General features: G+C 41.5%; 1 protein-coding gene across 5 annotated transcripts in view; it reads left to right on the plus strand.

The window, feature by feature from the left end:
* Nucleotides 1-22554, plus strand: part of zmiz2 (zinc finger, MIZ-type containing 2) — a 45222-nt gene that overhangs the window by 16597 nt on the left and 6071 nt on the right. For all 5 annotated transcript variants that reach the window (XM_075455236.1, XM_075455234.1, XM_075455233.1 and 2 more), the window contains 16 exons: nucleotides 2655-2772; nucleotides 3554-3756; nucleotides 10405-10573; nucleotides 12931-13149; nucleotides 13844-14056; nucleotides 14560-14643; nucleotides 14737-14914; nucleotides 15430-15571; nucleotides 16131-16209; nucleotides 18173-18304; nucleotides 18601-18706; nucleotides 20305-20462; nucleotides 20546-20613; nucleotides 20706-20774; nucleotides 21180-21421; nucleotides 22041-22159. In XM_075455236.1, the coding sequence (XP_075311351.1) occupies nucleotides 2655-2772; nucleotides 3554-3756; nucleotides 10405-10573; nucleotides 12931-13149; nucleotides 13844-14056; nucleotides 14560-14643; nucleotides 14737-14914; nucleotides 15430-15571; nucleotides 16131-16209; nucleotides 18173-18304; nucleotides 18601-18706; nucleotides 20305-20462; nucleotides 20546-20613; nucleotides 20706-20774; nucleotides 21180-21421; nucleotides 22041-22159 (2299 nt within the window). The remainder of the gene's footprint in view (nucleotides 1-2654; nucleotides 2773-3553; nucleotides 3757-10404; nucleotides 10574-12930; nucleotides 13150-13843; nucleotides 14057-14559; nucleotides 14644-14736; nucleotides 14915-15429; nucleotides 15572-16130; nucleotides 16210-18172; nucleotides 18305-18600; nucleotides 18707-20304; nucleotides 20463-20545; nucleotides 20614-20705; nucleotides 20775-21179; nucleotides 21422-22040; nucleotides 22160-22554) is intronic.

Genomic DNA, 22554 nt, shown 5'->3' on the forward strand with positions numbered 1-22554 from the left:
CAATCTGCCCTTGTCAGCTAAATAATAAAGTGTGCACGCAACTTTTTTGAGCACACTGACAGGTGATCGCATGACAGTGGACTGCCCCTCGATATGAGGATGTAATAATTCCGACAGCGACAGGAGTGAGGACCGGGACATGCGAAATTGTCACGCCATTCCTCTGGGAGTACGACTTGGGCGTGTAAAATCAAGGCAGTAAACAGCGCCTGCACAATAATAACCACCACAGTTCTCAAGGCATCCATGCTTCTTCAGTAAACAAAGGTCGCACTTTAGACTTTAAAGCATATTTGTTGTTGTTTTGGCACATATTGTGACATTCGAAAACGCAAAACTCCGGTTATCTCTGTCTACACGCAGCTGCATAAACGGAGTTTTCAAAAATCTTCACTTTGCCCGGAGTTTTTAAAAACATTCGTTTACGATACGTTTTCATGCGTTTTCATGTGGATGACAGGTCCAAACGTAGAAAAATATATTCGTTTTAGCAGATACCCGGCTACGTGTGGATGGGGCCTAAGTCAACACGAGTTGCAGACAGCAGGAAGTGGCTGCCTCCAGTTTCTTCTCACTTCTGCTCTCTCTGGTCTCATTTGTCTGTTTCATCCTGTTGTGAGACACAGAAATGAATCTGGGCTCTCCCAATCTGGACGTTTTAGCTGAAAATGAATTACTTTATCAGTACATTCAGTAAAAGATTTTGTTACCGTTTAAAGACGTGAAGAAATGAGAATGAAATGTTTTTTTCTTTTGCTTTTGGGCATCGAAAATCAAACCTTTACAAGGCTGATATGACATGAATATAACTCTGAGCTGCAGCTGGAGACATCTGTTCAAGCTCGACTAATAAAGTCAGGAGTAAAGTCACTAATAAACCAGCACAGGAAGCTCAGGTTATTATAGATCTCAGATAGTGGAAAATGACAAGGAAACTATGAAACATGACTTTTCTGTTAGTTTAGTCCGACTTGATTCTAAAGAATGATCTGGGGTTAGGTTCAGTTTGCGTACGGGAAGGTGTATGCACTTTTTTTAATGTCGCCTTGGTGTGGGTGTTCAGTCTTGGACCGCTGTTGTTTGAAGATTTAACTGATCTATAATTTACAGATGTAAAAGAAAGACTGAAAGACTCTTAACTACCTCGACTTTTTGTCCAAACGACTCTTTTACTATGCAGAAAATGTCTCAAACTCGAGTGGATCTGTATATAATTTCCAAATCATGAGAACAAATCGTGATGCTGTTCAGTAGCTAAATGAGTTTAAAAAATCCCACTGTCAGGTTGTTGGTGATCTGATGGATAAACTGAGCGTTAAGAGATTTACTCTGCTTTGAATAAACATGTGTCCTTAAACTGCAAATGTTTATCGCTATTTTTACTAAACATGGTTGATTCATGTGGTGTCAGACTGTGCTTGTTACCAACTGTTGAAGAAATCAACGTAATTGATTCTTTTAGGATTTTCAGAGCATCTTTAATTGGTTTAGCCAATCCAAAACAGTATTTAACTTTGACTTTCAGCAGTGAAAGCAACAAATATGCTACCAGTAGATGACACTCCATCCATGAGAGGTCTCCGAGGTCCTTACCCAGACAAACCTTCTCTTGTGGGATCCCGAGGTGTATATAAAGGATATATAATCCCTCCTGCTTGGTCTTGGTCTGTCATGGAATCTCCTCCCAGTTGGATTTGCCCCCAAAAAACCTCCAAAGAGAGGCTACTGGGAGGCATCCTAATCAGTTGCTGGAACCACCCCAGTTGACTCCTTTCTACTCTGACTCCCCCAAGATGCCTTAAGTCCTCATCCTGTCTCCAAAGCTGAGCCCAGCCACCCTTTGATGGAAACTCATTTCAGCTTCTTGTATCTGTAGCCGCTTTCATTTAGCCTCGACCTAGATCTGGGACCATAGGTGAGAGTTGGACCTGTACATCAAAAGCTTCTCCTTCCGGCTCAGCTCCCTCTTCACCACAACGGACTGGAGCAGCGCCCTCATTACTGCTGACGAAGCCCCGATCCATCTGTCTATCTCTTTCCATCCCACCATCGTTTGTGAACAAGATCCCGAGACATTTAGACTCCTCCGCCTGAGGCAGGGACTCATCCCCGACCCGATGTCACCCTGACACCACCAGCAGTGACTGAAAAAACACCTCTAATTGTAGAGAGTATGTGGACGTTGAATTATTGACGCAGTGTCATCCCAAACATCTGACTCTTTGCCAAGAAATGATGAAAATTGGACAGTAAAATATTAAAAAGGCATCTGTTATAAGGTGGCAAAGACTTCAGAGTCGGTCGGCTTGCAGATAATGTGGTCTGACAGCCATGCTGCTGTGGTGGTTTCCTGTTGAGGAAATGGTTTAGCAGGAGGAAGCAGAGGGTAACCTCAGCTGTCGGATGAATAAACCATGTTCAGGTTAATCGTTAGCTCACCAAATTAAATGATGTGTTCATGACCTTTACCTCAACACCGTTTCTCGGTGCTACGACAGGAAAAATGAGCTCCAACAAGGTGTTAACCACTCTTTATTTTCTGGAAGAAATGATGAAACGCAGTCTGTGATATGTGACATTTAGCTGTTATTGATGTCTGGCTTTCTCTGCCTCCCTGAACCATCCCAGTAACTCGGCTTCATTTCCCTCTGCAGCACTGACGGCCCCTTCCTAAATGAGCCAGTCTCCTGGCAACCAGGCTCCAATCAGCACGCAGGATCTCTCTCTGTAGTAACCACAGTGTGGGGCGTGACCAATCCCACACACAACCAGGTAACACATGACTCAGGACGCTGGGACATTGTTCTCCTGCTGCCCTCTTTGCTGAAACAACACAATCTATTTATTCCACAGGATGAAACCAAGTGCTACATTTTTAAATGTGGAATTAGTCACATGACATTGGTAACTTGATTCCTTTACTTTACACTGTTTTTATGGAGCGACATTTGGTTTAGATTGAGTTCACTTTTTAATGACTTTCATAGCAAGATTTTCTGTAAAATCACTTAAAAACCTCTCTTAGTCCCCACCTGGAGCCAAACCGCAGACAGACCCAGTCCAAACCTTCACTGATGTGAATCTTCGTGTGTCTGACCTTGCCTGTGTTGTTCTAAGTTGCCTTTTATTCATTTGGTGTTCTTCTATATAATCTGATGCCTTCCAAGCTTTCACTCAAGTCTCCACTTAATATAGGCCGTGATGAGGAGTTTTAAGAAAGCAGTTGGGACAGACTAAAATGATCAATGAGCTAAATCAGCTGATTGGGGTATTTCTCTTGAACTATGACAGATCACAGCCACACTTCATCGTTAGTAGCTGCTCCTTTCTTAAGGTGTATTATTAAAGATTTTTTTTCTTCCACATTTCATTTAATCCTTCATCTAAGTATCTTATCTTCTTCTCACAACGTAGACAAATACAAATACTTTTGAGTCAAAGTGTTTGCTTTCTGTGTTAACGTCTCTGCCACAAACTTCCTTCTGACAGACGTTATTTCTTTAAGATCCACTCGACACTTCAGTGTGATAACACCTACGTGTTTCCAACGTAGGTGTTTGGTGCACCCATGGGCCCCGGTGAGAGCTCCGGCGGTCACATGATGCCCGGTGGCAGCCCTGGTATGGGCGGCAATATGGGCTCCCAGTTCATGGGCCAGCAGTCGTACGGGGACGCCATGTCGAAAGGCTACGGCCAGCCAGTCATGTACGGACGTCCCAGTGCTGCTTACAACCCGGCCTCAGCCTACGGAGGAAGGTACCCTGCTGTTCTTCTTTTTTATGTATTTAGTGTCTGAAGTTTTAGGCATTTGAATGGCCGTAGGATGTTCAGTTTGTGCTAATTTAAGTGGGATGTTCAGTTTGTGCTAATTTATGTAGGATGTTCAGTTTGTGCTAATTTAAGTGGGATGTTCAGTTTGTGCTAATTTATGTAGGATTTTCAGTTTGTGCTAATTTATGTAGGATGTTCAGTTTGTGCTAATTTATGTAGGATGTTCAGTTTGTGCTAATTTATGTAGGATGTTCAGTTTGTGCTAATTTATGTAGGATGTTCAGTTTGTGCTAATTTAAGTGGGATGTTCAATTTGTGCTAATTTATGTAGGATTTTCAGTTTGTGCTAATTTATGTAGGATGTTCAGTTTGTGCTAATTTAAGTGGGATGTTCAGTTTTGTGCTAATTTAAGTGGGATGTTCAGTTTTGTGCTAATTTAAGTGGGATGTTCAGTTTGTGCTAATTTAAGTGGGATGTTCAGTTTTGTGCTAATTTAAGTGGGATGTTCAGTCTGTGCTAATTTATGTAGGATGTTCAGTTTGTGCTAATTTAAGTGGGATGTTCAATTTGTGCTAATTTATGTAGGATTTTCAGTTTGTGCTAATTTATGTAGGATGTTCAGTTTGTGCTAATTTATGTAGGATGTTCAGTTTGTGCTAAGTTATGTAGGATGTTCAATTTGTGCTAATTTATGTAGGATGTTCAATTTGTGCTAATTTAAGTGGGATGTTCAGTTTGTGCTAATTTAAGTGGGATGTTCAATTTGTGCTAATTTATGTAGGATGTTCAGTTTGTGCTAATTTAAGTAGGATGTTCAGTTTGTGCTAATTTATGTAGGATGTTCAGTTTGTGCTAATTTAAGTGGGATGTTCAATTTGTGCTAATTTATGTAGGATGTTCAGTTTGTGCTAATTTAAGTAGGATGTTCAGTTTGTGCTAATTTAAGTGGGATGTTCAGTTTGTGCTAATTTATGTAGGATTTTCAGTTTGTGCTAATTTATGTAGGATGTTCAGTCTGTGCTAATTTATGTAGGATGTTCAGTTTGTGCTAATTTAAGTGGGATGTTCAATTTGTGCTAATTTAAGTGGGATGTTCAGTTTGTGCTAATTTAAGTGGGATGTTCAGTTTGTGCTAATTTATGTAGGATGTTCAGTTTGTGCTAATTTAAGTAGGATGTTCAGTTTGTGCTAATTTAAGTTGGATGTTCAGGTTGTGCTCATTTAAGTGGGATGTTCAGTTTGTGCTAATTTATGTAGGATGTTCAGTTTGTGCTAGTTTAAGTGGGATGTTCAGTTTATGCTAATTTAAGTGGGATGTTCAGTTTGTGCTAGTTTAAGTAGGATGTTCAGTTTGTTCTAATTTATGTGGGATGTTCAGTTTGTGCTAATTTAAGTGGGATGTTCAGTTTGTGCTAGTTTAAGTAGGATGTTCAGTTTGTGCTAATTTAAGTAGGATGTTCAGTTTGTGCTAATTTAAGTAGGATGTTCAGTTTGTGCTAGTTTAAGTAGGATGTTCAGTTTGTGCTAGTTTAAGTAGGATTTTCAGTTTGTGCTAGTTTAAGTAGGATGTTCAGTTTGTGCTAATTTAAGTAGGATGTTCAGTTTGTGCTAATTTATGTAGGATGTTCAGTTTGTGATAATTTATGTAGGATGTTCAGTTTGTGTTAGTTTAAGTAGGATGTTCAGTTTGTGCTAGTTTAAGTAGGATGTTCAATTTGTGCTAATTTATGTAGGATGTTCAGTTTGTGCTAATTTATGTAGGATGTTCAATTTGTGCTAATTTAAGTAGGATGTTCAGTTTGTGCTAGTTTAAGTAGGATTTTCAGTTTGTGCTAGTTTAAGTAGGATGTTCAGTTTGTGTTAGTTTAAGTAGGATGTTCAGTTTGTGCTAGTTTAAGTAGGATTTTCAGTTTGTGCTAGTTTAAGTAGGATGTTCAATTTGTGCTAATTTATGTAGGATGTTCAGTTTGTGCTAGTTTAAGTAGGATGTTCAATTTGTGCTAATTTATGTAGGATGTTCAGTTTGTGCTAATTTATGTAGGATGTTCAATTTGTGCTAATTTATGTAGGATGTTCAATTTGTGCTAATTTAAGTAGGATGTTCAGTTTGTGCTAGTTTAAGTAGGATTTTCAGTTTGTGCTAGTTTAAGTAGGATGTTCAGTTTGTGCTAATTTAAGCATGCGCGCAGATAGAGGGTGGGACGGGTGTGTCTCGACACATCCAGATTTTGATTCACTTGGATCTGTCCCCCTCACTTTTATGGAGAAACACATCTCTGCTTTCTTTCTTCGCATTTTGCAAAGTGCGAAATAGCGCCTCCCCGGACCCATATGGGCTATGTGGCGAGAAACGGTATTACACTCCTGTATTCAATTGCATCCATCCAGAACTGGCTTCCCCTTCGATCCGTCCCCCTCACCTTAAAAAAAAAAACAACCTCTGCTTTCTTTCTTTGCTTAAGGCAAACCTCACGGGGAAATCAAAAGATAAATTAACATTAGGTTTATTGCATGTCAGTGCATGCTTTGCAACAACTCACATAAAACCAAACAAAGACAGATATTAATATTCGGTTGTTGCGCTGGGCAGGCTACGTCGTCGTCTCGAGCCTGGTTGCCATAGTTACCCAGAACGCGTATGACAGGCATCAGTGGGACAGCTCCTAGTTCAGGACCCCATAACCTACCAACACGGCATGCATGATGAAGCCAGCCAAACCGAAAAAGCAGAAAACTATTGTATCCTTTTTTCAAAAAGCATCAACTGTAAGTAAACTGTGCCATACGTTACCCTGAGCTGCAGTGGCAAGATTTGAAAATTCAGTTAGCCATGTTCAAGAACAGGTAGCTTACAGTTTCGAAACCACTGCAGATGCTGCACAGATCTTAAAAGCAATGCCCGTTGAAGTTCGTGTTGTTAATGGTAGTGCCCGCATTGTCTGCTGAGGCAGAACGAAGTTTCTTTTTTTTTAAATTTAAAAAAAAATTTTTTTTATTGACATTCAGAAACAAACATTCACATCCGGTACATATGCATATATCTTGCATCTCTTGTCTGTCCTAAATGCCAAAGTGGTATTTTTGTTTTATGTCTAAACGATAGAAAAAAATAAGAAAGAACCAAACAACAACAAAAACACACAAGAATATGTACAAAGTGGGGAGTGATCCTTTTTATATGGCATAGTCATTGATTTGTAAAAATGAAATCAGGCCTATGGGGCGTGACATAGTTGACCCAGTTTTCCCAGTATGAGGTGAATTTCTCCAGTTTAAGATTAACAAATGCTGTTATTCTCTCCATTTTATATATGTCCATTGTGATGTCCATCCAGATGTTGACAGTTGGGCTCTCTTGTGATAACCATTTCCTGGTAATATTCTTTTTGCAAGCCATTAGCAGGATATTTATGAGGTGCTTATCTCTTTTCAGCCATCCCTCAGGTATGTGTCTGAAAAACATAGTCTTAATGTCGAGGGGTGTTTCGCATTTGAAGATGTCCTGTCAGAACAAAGTTTCTGTGGCTTGCGGAGGCTTAAAACGTGGTTGCGGTCCACCATGACCCAAAAAAGGCTGAATGGAATGGCAGTGTGCCACATCCATCAAGAAAGGCTGGACAATCTGAACAGGAAAGACACTGCCCAACAGTTTATTCGGGGCAAGGATCGGAGAGAGATTTTTGGATCCTTCACTTAATCTATTTGCATTTGAGGCCATTTATTGAAAATTCATGTCGAGTACTTATTTACAAATCCACAATCAATACGCTTTATTTCTTGCATTGATGGGCAATTGAGTTTGATGGGTTATGTCATGGCTGTATATTGTTACGCACAACACATGGTTGAGGGTTGGTTGCGGCGGGGGTGCTGCTGGCAGCTTTGTCCCCCCCCAGTTCCAAAATCCTATCTGCGCCCCTGAATTTAAGTGGGATGTTCAGTTTGTGCTAGTTTAAGTAGGATGTTCAGTTTGTGCTAATTTAAGTGGGATGTTCAGTTTGTGCTAATTTAAGTGGGATGTTTAGTTTGTGCTAATTTAAGTAGGATGTTCAGTTTGTGCTAATTTAAGTGGGATGTTCAGTTTGTGCTAGTTTATGTAGGATGTTCAGTTTGTGCTAATTTAAGTAGGATGTTCAGTTTGTGCTAATTTAAGTGGGATGTTCAGTTTGTGCTAATTTAAGTGGGATGTTCAGTTTGTGCTAATTTATGTAGGATGTTCAGTTTGTGCTAATTTAAGTGGGATGTTCAGTTTGTGCTAATTTAAGTAGGATGTTCAGTTTGTGCTAATTTATGTAGGATGTTCAGTTTGTGCTAATTTAAGTGGGATGTTCAGTTTGTGCTAATTTAAGTGGGATGTTCAGTTTGTGCTAATTTAAGTAGCATGTTCAGTTTGTGCTAATTTAAGTGGGATGTTCAGTTTGTGCTAATTTATGTAGGATGTTCAGTTTGTGCTAATTTAAGTGGGATGTTCAGTTTGTGCTAATTTAAATGGGATGTTCAGTTTGTGCTAATTTAAGTGGGATGTTCAGTTTGTGCTAGTTTAAATGGGATGTTCAGTTTGTGCTAATTTAAGTAGGATGTTCAGTTTGTGCTAATTTAAGTGGGATGTTCAGTTTGTGCTAATTTAAGTGGGATGTTCAGTTTGTGCTAATTTAAGTGGGATGTTCAGTTTGTGCTAATTTAAGTGGGATGTTCAGTTTGTGCTAATTTATGTAGGATGTTCAGTTTGTGCTAATTTAAGTAGGATGTTCAGTTTGTGCTAATTTAAGTGGGATGTTCAGTTTGTGCTAATTTATGTAGGATGTTCAGTTTGTGCTAATTTAAGTGGGATGTTCAGTTTGTGCTAATTTATGTAGGATGTTCAGTTTGTGCTAATTTAAGTGGGATGTTCAGTTTGTGCTAATTTATGTAGGATGTTCAGTTTGTGCTAATTTAAGTGGGATGTTCAGTTTGTGCTAATTTAAGTGGGATGTTCAGTTTGTGCTAATTTAAGTAGGATGTTCAGTTTGTGCTAATTTATGTAGGATGTTCAGTTTGTGCTAATTTAAGTAGCATGTTCAGTTTGTGCTAATTTAAGTGGGATGTTCAGTTTGTGCTAATTTATGTAGGATGTTCAGTTTGTGCTAATTTAAGTGGGATGTTCAGTTTGTGCTAATTTAAATGGGATGTTCAGTTTGTGCTAATTTAAGTGGGATGTTCAGTTTGTGCTAGTTTAAATGGGATGTTCAGTTTGTGCTAATTTAAATGGGATGTTCAGTTTGTGCTAATTTAAGTGGGATGTTCAGTTTGTGCTAATTTAAATGGGATGTTCAGTTTGTGCTAATTTAAGTGGGATGTTCAGTTTGTGCTAGTTTAAATGGGATGTTCAGTTTGTGCTAGTTTAAGTAGGATGTTCAGTTTGTGCTAGTTAAAGTAGGATCCTCATGCTCAACATGCAGCATTCATGCAATTTGAATGGACTTCATTGTTAGTTTGGGTACATGGCTTCTGTTTACAACACAACATGGAATACATGGATACCTTTAAAGTAGCAGGTGCCTAGTTCTTTTTGTAGGTTTAACATTTACAAATATTTACATATTTAAAGAGATGAAATAATACTTCAGAAAAAACTTCCGTAGGTGAACGAACATTTTTGTGGGAGGGAAATGAGACCCAATTTGTTATTTAAAGCAGAGTGAATTTAAATGTCTTAATGCGAGTTAAAAAGCTCAGAAATGTTTGAAATATTTCTCCTTCTCTTCGGATGGGTTTTGTGATGCTGGCAGACAGAATGATGAACAACGCATTATCAGATAACTTTGATCTCTAAACCCACCTTTTGATAGCAGGTTACACAGTTTTCTTACAGACTCCCTGAAGGAGAACAAGAAGCTGGCATTAATTTAGTCTGAAAGCTCTTTTCATGCAGCCAGCTTTCTGTATGTGCTTGTCAATGTCATAGCCATTTATCCTTTTGATAACCTGTTTTCTCTGATGTACCTCCTCTAACAGCAGGAGACTTTTACGCTGGTTTATCTCGATGTATTCATCGGGCTCATTTACAGCCATTAAATCACATTCCTTAATGCCAAGTTGCAGGATGAATTTAAATGACTCCTTCCCCCATCATAAACATACTGGCTTCAGTTCATTTTAGAAATCAAAGTCAAACAAAGCTTGTTTATGTAGGAAAAAGTTGTAGGATTTGTTAGTAAGAAGATCTTATCCCCCTTTAACTATCCTCCACCTCTTGTCTTGTTGTTTGTTTCGAAGCAAAAGCAAAAGTTGCCTTTGAGAAAAAGGTGGCGTGTTCGCCGTGCCCTCCCCAGATTGTGCCGTTTATTACTGTCAGATCACAGTGTTTTCCTTCTTCTTTTGGGTACGACATCTGAGCACTGTCATCAGTAAGAGCGTCTTTTTCTGTGAACACAAGCAAACGGGAGTAATTACCGGCAGCTGGTGTCATTTCAGTGGCACTTTGTTGCAAATGAAAGAACATGAAAAGATAAAAGCCAATGAGTTTGTCAGCATATGCGGCTGCTGTCACCCACCGCTCTGACTCACGCTGGTGACGACACCTTAAACACTCACGCGCTTAGTTGAATAAGTTCGCTGCCCACTCATCTCCCCGTCTTCCCCTCTCTCTGCAGTTACTCTGGTAACAGTGGAGGTGCCGGTCTGGGCGTTCGTCCTCCCTCAGACTTCACTCAGGCGGCTGCCGCTGCTGTAGCTGCCGCCGCTGCCACTGCAACTGCCACAGCGACGGCAACTGTTGCAGCAATCCAGGAAAAACAGAACCAGGAGCTCGGCTATGGCCAGGTAAATGTCTTCCAGGGAAAACTGAAAGGGTCCTTCTGTTTTTCCTTATGTAAAAGTTGCCAAACAGTTCTTAACAATATCTTTGTGATGTTTGGTGACAGGGCTGCAAATCAGAAGCTGCTTGTCTCCATCTTTCACTTATTCATGACACATGCTTCTAATTAACAGCAGACGTTGCATAATCTGACACTGCTTTCTCATTCCATTCTTTAAGATGCATATATACTGAGTCATCGTAGAAGCTTCGAGGACCGCACCATCTTATCTGAATAGGATAACAGCTTCCAGCTGAAATGAAAATGAAATGCAGAACTTTACTGAATTAAAGCAGAGAGAAGCCACACAATCGTTGAGAGACCACGTTTATCAAACGTTCTGGTTTGAAACTAAATGTTTGCTCGTACTTTTGGGCCTTAGAGTGAAAGCTTTGTCAGTTTTTGTTACAAAAGAATATACTTTAATATCTATAAGTGATATCCAGCACTGTTAGTCATTGGAAAATCACTGCTGATTACCAGTCTGTGTCGTAAAATCAATATTTGATTGCTCATCCAGCTTCTCCAACACTCATTTATTTATTTAAAAAACCTTCAGAGTAAAGCAAGGGGGAAAAAATAACTACAGTCTTCTAATATAATCATCTAAACAGGTCATTTAAAAAGGCAGTGGCAGGTGGTTCTGTACCTCCCAGCACTGGGTGAGATGCAGATAAATTCATTGAGAGGTTCAGCTGAAAGGTGGGCTGAGTAGTTTATCTTTTATCTCTATGTACTGCTGTTTGATATCTCCTGGTGACAGTCGGTGTGGGAAGCTTCATGAATAACTCAGTCCTACATTCAGGTCGGCGTGCTTTAGTTATCAGCATTTGTGGGAATTCACAGAGAGGTAACCTGGGACTGAAAGCACTCCTACCTCTGTGTGGGGCCTGTCCAACCTACAAAAAGCTTTCATTTTCCATCGTGTGGTTTGAAATGACCAGAAATACACTAGCTTTCCAAAAGTATTCACTCACCCATCCAAATGATTAAATTCGGGTTTTCAAGTCACTTCCATGGCCACAGGTGTATAAATCCAAGCACCTCAGCATGCAGACTGCTTCTACAAACCTCTGAAAGAATGTTTCTCTCTCAGGAGCTCAGTGAGTTCCAGCATGGTACCATGATAGGATGCCACCTGTGCAACAAGTCCAGTGGTGAAGTTTCCTCTCTGCTAAATATTCCACAGTCAGCTGTCAGTGGTGTTATAACAAAGTGCAAGTGATTGGGAACGACAGCAGCTCAGCCAGGAAGTGGTCGGCCAGGTAAAATGCAGCGGATGCTGAGACGCACAGTGCGCTGAGGTCACCAACTTCAGAGGATGCTGCTGCAGCACAGCTCATTCACTCCGGTGAGGACGTCCATCGTACTCAAAGTTGTCGTCAAAATCGGATAAATATCCTGCCATGTTGCACAAAACTAGCAGTAGCACGGAGTGAATGAGCTGTGCTGCAGCGGCGCGCGGCGAGGACGTCATCCCACTATATGCGTGTGTAGAAAGCTTCCTATAAGCCCCTGATAGCCCCGGATAACAGCACCACGGCAGCTCTGAGCTAATAGTGCAATAGTACGCGTCCGTTCATTCATGAACGTGTACTTCTTCATTCTTCTTAAAGTATTGGTAAAATAAAGACAGATAATGCCTTTTTTAGAGGCTGTATTATCTCTGCCCTGTTCTCTCCCGTTATATGGATATACGCTGATCTGAGTGATCTAAATATCGTCCGAAAGATGCCGACTTTCACCAAACTGTTATCGGTGAGTAGATGAGCGTATTTTATCCCAGAAATAAGGTCCAGGTTTAAAAAAAAAAAAAAAAAAAAAAAACTTTTCCTTTAAGTTATGCGTGTTATAGGTAGATGAGCAAATACTTTTGTCAATATCGTGTATGTGAATACTTTATGACATTCTGGTGTATTAAAAAGAGTTTCCCTATCAAACTCATGCAGAGGAAGCCCGACTCTTCTCAGCCTATAAGAAGGCACCAGTTCCCTGGCATTTCAAACCATCACCATCACTCCTTCCTCTCACTCTCATTTAGGCAGAAATCCTTTTTCCCACCAAAATTTGCAAACGCAGCCAAGATCTTTAAATGCAAGTGAAAGACCGGTGCTTTAGGTTCAAACTTTCAGTTTAAATTAAAAGAAAAGTTCAGTTTTAGTCCTAAAACCAAAGAGGTGACTGCTCCCTTTTAACTTGAGATAACGCTGACAGCATAAGTTTTTCTCTCTATGAGCTGTTCAGGCTGTGGAAAAGAACCAGCAAGCGTTGTTTTGATCCCTCCTTTGCTTCTACTTTGTTTTACTTCCCTTTCCCTCCCAGATGGGTGGAGCATCCTCTTACAGCACCCAGTTCCTGTCTCATTCAGGCCCCCGTGGTCCCCCTGGGATGAACCCTGGTGGGATGGTCACTTCCAGGCCTGGACCGCCACCTTCCACTGGAGGCTTGTATCCCTCTCACCCTGTGCAGGCTCAGAGGATGCCCCAACATGGAGGCTACCCAGGTGGACAGCAAGGCCTCAAACGGCCCTTCCATTCAGAGGTCAGTGACGCCAAAGTAGGACTTGTGCTTTCATTTCACCCTCTTTCATACATCCTTTATTTGTCACGAAAGGCACGAATAAGTCCCAAATATAGACACATTTGTCCTGTTTGCCTTTGACAGTTTATTGAGTTTTCCAACTCAAGACATCTCTTTAACCCCTTCTTTTTGCTTCATTCTAACGGTGGGAGAATCAGCATTTTTCCAATTTGGTGCAATCATTTTTCTTGCCTGAAGGAGTCCAAAGTCAATCATTTTCGTTTGTTTCATCATTTCAATAAAGTCCGTTTTCAGTAATATTTTATTCGTTTATCCGTGTCCCAGATTATGTGACTTATTAAGGGCCGCTTCCTCGGTAACTGATATAACTGATATATGGGGGGTACAGTCAGTCTAGTCTTATGCTTTGATGCTATAAAGCTTCTTATTTGCAGATATTTGAAATCTATGACGAAGTGGTTTACGTAAGGAAGACCCTCAGAGTGAAGGTTTGAGACCATCTCAAACCCTGTTTTATGGCCCCTTATTTATGCTTTCTACAGGTTAATGTCGGATGATCATCTCACGGAGATGTGATGCCTTGTTTCTCTGTAGGAGTTCCGTAAAGGAAGAATCCAAATGAAACTTTATTTGAATGAATTCTGATCCGTAAGATGTGCCTGGGTGTCTAAAAGTCTACGTTCTCGTTTTCCAGGGTTTTCCAGCACAGCAGTATGGATCTGCAGGGATGTCTGGGTACCCTAGTCAACCTCTGCAATACCCCACTGGTCCCCAGCAGAGATGTGCTCCATCACCATCTTACCACTCCAGCCGGATGCCTCACATGGGACAGTACACCTCTGGATCACACAATCCCGTGCAGTTACCCCCCGGCACCGGCCAGCCCAATCCTCCACATTATTATAAGGTGATCAGATCCACCGCCTCACCAACCAGAACTCGACCTGTTAAGATGTCATTATATTCAAATTTTGAAAAAATGATAAATCTTGGACATTAATGAATACAGCCTTTAGAAAATCATCTAATTAATACATATAGAAAAAGTGATAGTTTTATAAATACAAAATCTTTATTTTAATTGTGACATTTTCCAAGGGTAAAAACTCTTTTTATTTGTATTTCTTATGATCCAAGGAAAATGTTTGGTTTCAGGTGTTTCCTGTTTGGCTCTCTTATCTAGTTTTCTATTTATGTATTCACTGCATGAACAAATCAAGAAAATAAATGGCACTAAAGTGTTGTGAAGTTTCCAGGCTTAGAGCAAATCCTGTGACGGTATATAAAGAGAGGAACAAAATGTGACATTGTTTGAGAAAATCTAGCCATGTAGAGGAATTTTCTGCACCATAGCTGAGCTCCTTGGTGTGTAAGCTGGATAATATCGTGTTTCCTGTCTGTGGTCTGCAGTCGGAGCCTTTCAATGGTCAGGGCGGTCTGCCATCTGGAGGAGCCGGAGGATACAATGCTTTCACACAGGCTGCAGTCAACGGGGTAAGCCCAACAAACAAGTCCAGTTTGACCCTGAAAGGAAGACGCGTCTCCTTAGGTCTTGTTCTCATACTTGTCCTCATCCTCGTTTCTTAGCCAGGTCGGGGTGGAGTGATACCCGGGTACCCCAGCTCACCGATGGGAGGGAATCCCACCCCTCCGATGACACCGGGGTCCTCCATACCTCCCTACCTTTCCCCAGGCCAGGACACCAAACCGCCCTACCTTCCACCTGAGACCAAACCCAACATCAGCACCCAGCAGGCCTCTACAGGTGAGACGCAGCCCCGCATATCAGAACTCACAATGACGGAAGTCATCATGGAGCCACATTCTTTCATTTACAAGTGGTTTACAAACACTCTGCATGTTCAGTGTGGATTCATGGCCTTATGTGCACCAAGATATGAAAACCTTACCAGAAATAAACGTAAAGGATGCTAATACATTCGAAGAATTCTACATAATGACTGGCAGAATAATGAAAAGGTTCAAGTAAACTAGGTTAGAGAACAGTTTAATGAAATAAAGCACAAGCTGACAATTAATTAAAATAAAACTGTGGACTGCTGAAGTTTTTTATTGAAGTCAGATGGGTTTTTAGGCTGAAAGGCTCCTCATCATTGAGCAGCTTTGAACACTGCACCGTACGCAAAGATGAATCCAAGAACAATATCTGGCAGCATACGGTGATATTGAAAGCTAACATTTTCTACTCCACGTCGGGTCTATTGTCTGTTATTAGAAAGGGTTGAGACGCACAGATCCTACGTCTGTTTTCCGTTGCAGGTAACCCCAGTGACGACCTGCGCCTGACGTTCCCAGTACGAGACGGCGTGGTGTTGGAGCCGTTCAGGCTGGAGCACAATCTGGCCGTCAGCAACCACGCCTTCCAGCTCCGGGATTCCGTCTACAAAACCCTCATGATGAGGTGAGATCTGCCTTAATACAGCAGCACATCACAGGATGTTGTGAGGATGTTGCAGCGTGTCATTGCTCTTACATGTTGGTGCGTGTCGACCCCTTTTTAAGTGAAAGTGCAGATCAGCTCCTACAGAAAGCAATCAAAGCATTGTATCTTCATTCTGATGTTTTCAACGTCAACGTTTGCTGTAGTAAATCACTGATTGGCTGATTGGCTAGCTGTAGGTGTACAGGTGTTCTACAGGTTCCTGTCTAAGGCTTCTGGGAGTCCTTCTTCATTACTGTCTTTATTCTACCTTCAGTTGAGAAATGGGTTGGGGGAAATGGGAATGAATTCACAGTGGTGCTGAATCCATTTCTCATAATGTTGGAGACGGGGAGCGACAGAGTAGTTTAAAAGATCAATAACATGACGTGTGTCAGTTGGTGTGAAAGAAGAGCAGAAGACCTCTGTCATTTTCTCTTCCTGAACAATTTAAAACACCAGCTGAAGGAAACCAACCAGGAATGTTGGATAACCCCACCCAGTCTCCCCCTGAACTCTGTTGCTGTGTCTCCCCCTGCAGACCGGATCTGGAGCTGCAGTTTAAGTGTTACCACCACGAGGACCGACAGATGAACACCAACTGGCCCGCATCTGTGCAGGTAAGCACCCTCGTCTTCCCTTTCTTATCGCTTTTTTTCTTTTTTGATGCTTCCAGCTGCTGATATGGTGCTGCCTATCTTCACCAATAACGTGCCACATGCCTGCAATGAAAGACAAAGTAGTTTCTAGTTCCTTTACTTCAGTAAAAGCAGCAGTTTGGATTAATTGGTCTGTTTCCTCTGTGGTGTCAGACCATCTGCTGCAGGACTCTTTGCTCTTCTTGTAGCAGAAGAGAACTCAGAAGAGAACCAACTGAGAATAATAAGAGAAATGAAGAGAAAATGCACACAAATGGCAGAAAAAAAGAGACTTTCCTCCATCACAATAACTAACTGGCTACTTTAAAGGTTTAATATGAGAACGGCCCCATTTAAATAAACACAATCGGTTAATAAAACGCTTTGATAATCATTCAGTTTGGCTTGTTTAAATCAGCATCAGCCACTGTTTGTACAGTTAGTTGCAAAGAATAAAATCTGTGATGTGCTCATTGTACCAAATCCACAGAATGATCAGTCACCATTCAGCTTGCCTCGGTTTTGTAAAGCATGGTCAATCTTTTATTTGGCTTCGGAGCCAATTTCAAGCTGCAGCAGGCAGCTGTGTCCAGTGAAAGAGCCCAGATAATCCCACAGGACTCCAAATAAACAGAAATGTTTTTTCCTTTGTCTGCTGGACCTTATTGTTTACTGACGAGTTGGTCATGACAGCTTTGTGTGATGATTACATGTCAGCGCTCTGTTTACAGCTTGTTTTGTTGCCCTCAAATCAACAGTTAAATTCAACAACTGCAGCTTTTTTAGCATGCAGCATCGATGATTCAAACAGCCTGCAACAAATGCAGTTTTATGCCAGGGTTAACGTGAGGTGACAACACAGACGTAACGCTATGGAAAGATCATGTTCGTCCATTACCAAAGATAATAAATCAGCTGTCACCGCTGCAGACTTTAACTTTACAATCCCACGAGAGCTCATAATCAGATTTATGTATAACAATGCATGTGACAAATAAAACTTTGAATCTTGAATATCTTACCTTTTTAGGTCATTTATTAAGGATTTGTTGCTTTGATTTGATTAACAGTTATTAACATTTCTAATGAATTCTGCTTTTAAGATGATTGTAAGATGAATGTACATTTCACGCCTCATCGGCCCACCGCTGCACCTCTTTGTAAAACAGAGCCACATCGCCTCAAACGGGTTGGCAGAATCATCTGAGTAACGACAGCACAGTTGGTTACAGTGGCGAGTTCTGCGTTTCAGAGCTTAACATGTAAAATCAAACACTGTGCGACATCATTTCGCCTCTTGCCATCTCGGAGGCATAACAGCGGCGGCTTGAGGTGGATGAAAAGGTACATGACAGGACTAAAGTCACACCTGTGGATGGGATCTTTGGAATTGAATCTACAGCAGCAAGCAGAATAATAATGATGCAATTTTCTGTTCAAAGCACATCTTTATCAGGTATTAAAAAGTACTTTAAGAGATTAAAAATGACAAAAGAAATGATTTCCACCCAAGACAAATCAGAGTAACGGCACAAAGCATCGGAAAATAAAATTAGACATTAAAACACAAATCATAACACGACGATAAGACTGTTGATAATCTATCAGAGAGGCTTTTTAAAGAAGCATTCTTACTTTGCTTTCACACTTAAAATCCCAACTCGAGTCAAGTATGTTTGATAAGTGGGAAGAATCTAAATCAATGAAGCTGCATTGATGGAATGAAATTCAATCTTAAAACTAACCAGCAACCAGTGCACTGATGTTGGAGTAGATCACATCTGCTCCATGGTCCGAGTTTTTTTTTCCTGACCATTAAGATGCAACATGTGCAAAGTGTTGGCATGGAACAGTTTCCCAAATGAACCCAGAGATCAGATGGGAAAAACAAAGCAAAAAAAAAAAGAGTTGATTCCAATTTTGTTTTCTTTATTTTCCGTTGCAGGTCAGCGTGAACGCGACTCCTTTGTCTATTGAACGAGGTGACAACAAAACTTCCCACAAGCCCTTGTACCTAAAGCAAGTGTGTCAACCCGGGCGCAACACGGTGCAGATCACAGTGACGGCATGCTGCTGTGTAAGTCGCCTTGAAATGAATGGCTGCAGTGCAACCTACCAGATGCAATCTGTTGGTTTTCTTAGCTAGGAAATTGTTTTTGAATTGGCTCTATATGAACGAATTGGATTATTTTATGAATTATGATTATTATTAATTAATTGAATTCCAATTGGCTTGAATTGGACTTACTATCTAAGTGCCTTGAGATGACATTTGTTGTATTTGGCGCTATATAAATAAAAATGAATTGAATTGAATTGAATCAGATCCCATCTGAATGCATTCTGTTTTCCCTCCTCTCTCTTCGGCCCCAGTCCCATCTGTTTGTGTTACAGCTGGTGCACAGACCGTCCATCAGGTCCGTCCTGCAGGGTCTGATGAAGAAGAGGCTGCTGCCAGCCGAGCACTGCATCACCAAGAGTGAGTGAACTTCTCCATCTCTCACAGAACAAGGGCTTTAACAGTAATCTAACACGGTGACAGAGGTCTTAGGGTGACGACGGGACACATTGAAACATAAAGAGGAATAAAATAAAATAAGTCCCGGAGCTCTAACTGTGGAGGGTGTCTCTACATTTAGACCTTTGAATGACGAAGATCTCAGACTCTTTGGGTTTTAAAAGTGAGCTGGTATCCCCCAAAGACTCTTCAACATATTCACGCATATTATCCTTTTTATGGGAATAGGTGCTGAGTCTGTCACTTACTTAAATGGTATGCCTGCTACAAGAGATGACTTTCAAATTGAAATTTGAAAACTTGCTACTCACTCAAAATGGAAGACTGGGAAGACCAGTTCCCTTCACTGTCCTGTTGGTCGGCACCAGGTTTGAACTGGATGCAAACAGCAGCAATGACTGGAGAAGAAGAGCAGTGTGGGGATAAAAAGAGAAGGCTTTGGTGTCATCAAGTCTTTTCTGTTCAGTTTTTATTTGTACGGCACTGTTGTACATGGGTGGAGACCAAAAGGATTCATTTGGTGACAGTAGGGGAAATGCCTTTAAAAGGAGGAAACCTCCAGGCGGAGCGGGTGGCCTCCGCCTCAACTTCCTGAGGTGATGGGACGCCAAGAGCAACGTTATCATGGATGGATTCAACATCAAACTCACAGCAACCCCAACGTCACGTTGCTCCAGCAGTTGAGCTGGTGTCGCGTGCACAGAGGCTGAAGTTCCCTGACACAGCCGAGCCGACGGGGTAGACTGAGGCCCTTTGCTCCATATTTTTCCCCCGTCGTTAAAAAGTCGTACTGTCGACCCACAGTATGGCCGGCCCATCTGGTGTTTGTCTGAACAGCTTTTTAGGCCGAGCTGCTAATTGCCTATCGGCAGTACGTACGGTATAAGATGAAAAGCAAAGGTCCAGGTATAGAGCTCTGTGGAACTCCATGAATAACTCATTTACATGAACAAGCTTGAATCTATCAGATAAATAGGACTTTACTTCTGAATTGTACATCAACAACTTTATTTATTAGCTTTATTGAAATTGTTAAACATGGCTGACGGTTATTTAAGTTATTTAAATATTTCTTTTTTTGTTGTTGTTAAACAAATCTAAAAGTCTGTTCATTCGCTCCAAGGTGTTTTTTTTAATCAAGATCACATCATTGTTTTCCAATCGTAAATCCACCATAATGGCCACAGTCCTGGGATCAGCTACTTTTACTCACCTTTAAGGCTCACATCAGTGATTTCCGGAAGCTCCATGTTCAGACCGAATCTCAGTGCGGATTATTGTGGTGTTGTGTTGAAGGCAAATGTCCCTCTGAGACGATAAAGTCTCATCTTTTATCTTGACGTTAAAAAGTTTACCTTCTAGATCCAGGAGAAGTCGTAGGTATTGCTATTACACGGTAATTACAAACGGTGAAGTACAGCAACAGTAAACATCATCTGAACATCTGTTCGCACATTTAAATGAGCTTCAAACACGCATTTAGTGTGTTTGTCAGACATGGAAAATATGTCTCTCCAATGAGGTTGTTAAAGTTCTCCTTTACTGTGGGTTTGTTTCAGTCAAGAGAAATTTCAGTAGCGGCACAATCCCCGGGACGCCCGGTCTGAACGGAGAGGACGGAGTGGAGCAGACGGCAATCAAAGTTTCTCTCAAATGCCCGATCACCTTCAGACGAATCCAGCTGCCAGCCAGAGGCCACGACTGCAGGCACATACAGGTGAGCCCCCCCCCGCTCTCACCTGCAGTCTGCACCCAGGTCAAGCCAAACAGTTGTCACATGTGTGTCTTTCATTTTCCCAGTGTTTTGACCTGGAGTCCTATTTGCAACTGAATTGTGAAAGAGGGACTTGGAGATGTCCTGTGTGCAAGTAGGTGCCTCACCAAGCTCCAGCTTTTCCAAATCAAATTCCCTTTTATCAGCGTGACATTCAACCAGCTTGTCTCCTCCTCTCATTCACAGTAAAACAGCTTTGCTCGAAGGGCTGGAAGTTGACCAATACATGCTGGGGATTCTTGTCTACATTCAGAAGTAAGTGTCGATTCTTGGAAACAAAGCCAAAGTAGTGGGCAGCTGGAACAAGACTGGATTAAAAAAGCTATTTGTGTTCTACTTATCACCCATCAACATCAGCTAAATCCTAAACTCTTCCAGGTAAACTAAATACTGGACAGTATTTCATTTCATTTAGTTTAAAGGAAGTTTTTCAAAGAAAACTCAAAGTGGAATGTATGATATAACTAAACAGACATTTTTCATATAAAGTGGTGAGCACAGGAAATTAGAAATTCCCATGAGCTGGCTGTCCAACCAATAAAAGCCTCACAATTTATTCAGATTTACTTTTATTTCTATAGCACCAAATTACAATAAATCTCATCTCAAGGCACCTAAAAGATGCAATCCAATTCAACTCTTTTCTGTTTCCTTCCTCAGTTCGGACTACGAGGAGATCACCATCGACCCGGTGTGTGGCTGGAGGCCGGTGCCCATCAAACCGGACCTCCACATAAAGGAGGAGCCTGACGGTCCGGTCCTGAAACGCTGCCGCACGGTCAGCCCGAGTCACATGGTCCTTCCCAATGTGATGGAAATGATCGCAGCTCTGGGCCCGGCGTCGTCGCCCTACCAGAGTTTGACTGCAGGAGGCAGGAACACCCCTGACTACAGCAGGCCAGGTAACTCATTACAAAGTGTGACATGAAGTCGGACGACTAGAACAGAACCTGGTGGCAACGGGCCGGTCTGCTTTGCTGTTCATCTAGATTTTGAATTGAATCGGGGCAGCCAGTCCTGGATGAAGAGGCAGTCATTTGAAATCTCCATCCCTTGCAGAGGATTTCCTTTAAGGAGTAATTGATTTAGACTGTTTGTTTTTTTTAAACCCTTATGAGACCAACTTCAATTGTAAACAGAACCTCAACTCCAGGTGGTTTAACAAACCAGAACCATCCCCCTCTTCAGGTTCTGATCTTTGGAACCTCATCTTGAACCCCTGATTCACATTTGATGAGCTTTTGGCTGTATAATGTTGCTTATTTTCATGTGTAAAGTAAATTAAAATGGAACGGATTTAACACCCGAGCTGTTTGTACACGTGTTCTCATGTGCTGAGAACACGCCCCTCTTTCTTTCCCGCTCCATCAGGACTCCAGCTGGATAAGGTTCCTTCTTTTAGTCCACAGCTTGAAGTTCTCTCTCATTCTGCACTGTTGCAAAGGCAGAAACCCAAAGTCTGCATTAACCTGTCTCTGTTTGTCAGTTTGAAGCAACATTTGCTGTGTTTTCCTTTTACAGGAAGCCAGGGATTTTCCGGCCAAACAGGATTTACAGACTTCCCCAACACTCCCGGGACCCCTACACTGGGAGAGTACGCCCCCTCCGGACCACCTCCTCTCTCATATCAGTCTGAGCAGGTTCGATACCTTTAAACCCGCTTTCACATAATACATGTGTTCCTGACACCATGCAGCCCCTGGCCACAGTGACGTCTGTTCTGTCCACTTCACTCAGGACTCTTTCCTTAACCTTGTAGCACCCAAGCATATGAGTGATCATTGAAAAAAATCATTTTGGCTCTTCTTGCATCTTTTTGGGTGGGAATAAACCAATATTTTTGGAATTGGGCTATTTTTGATCATTTTAGGCAATGTTGCATATTTGCAACTGTGGGCTTTCCTGATTAATTTTGTAATAATACAATTTGGAGAGCTGAGCTCCCATTAGCGCTGTGAAAGGTGGACAAAGCAGACCACACCAAACGAGAGCAGAACCAACTAGAACAGACCACCGCAAAGCAGAGTGTAATTCA

This window comes from Odontesthes bonariensis, chromosome 22 (assembly GCF_027942865.1).
Source record: "Odontesthes bonariensis isolate fOdoBon6 chromosome 22, fOdoBon6.hap1, whole genome shotgun sequence".
Lineage (NCBI taxonomy): Eukaryota > Metazoa > Chordata > Actinopteri > Atheriniformes > Atherinopsidae > Odontesthes > Odontesthes bonariensis.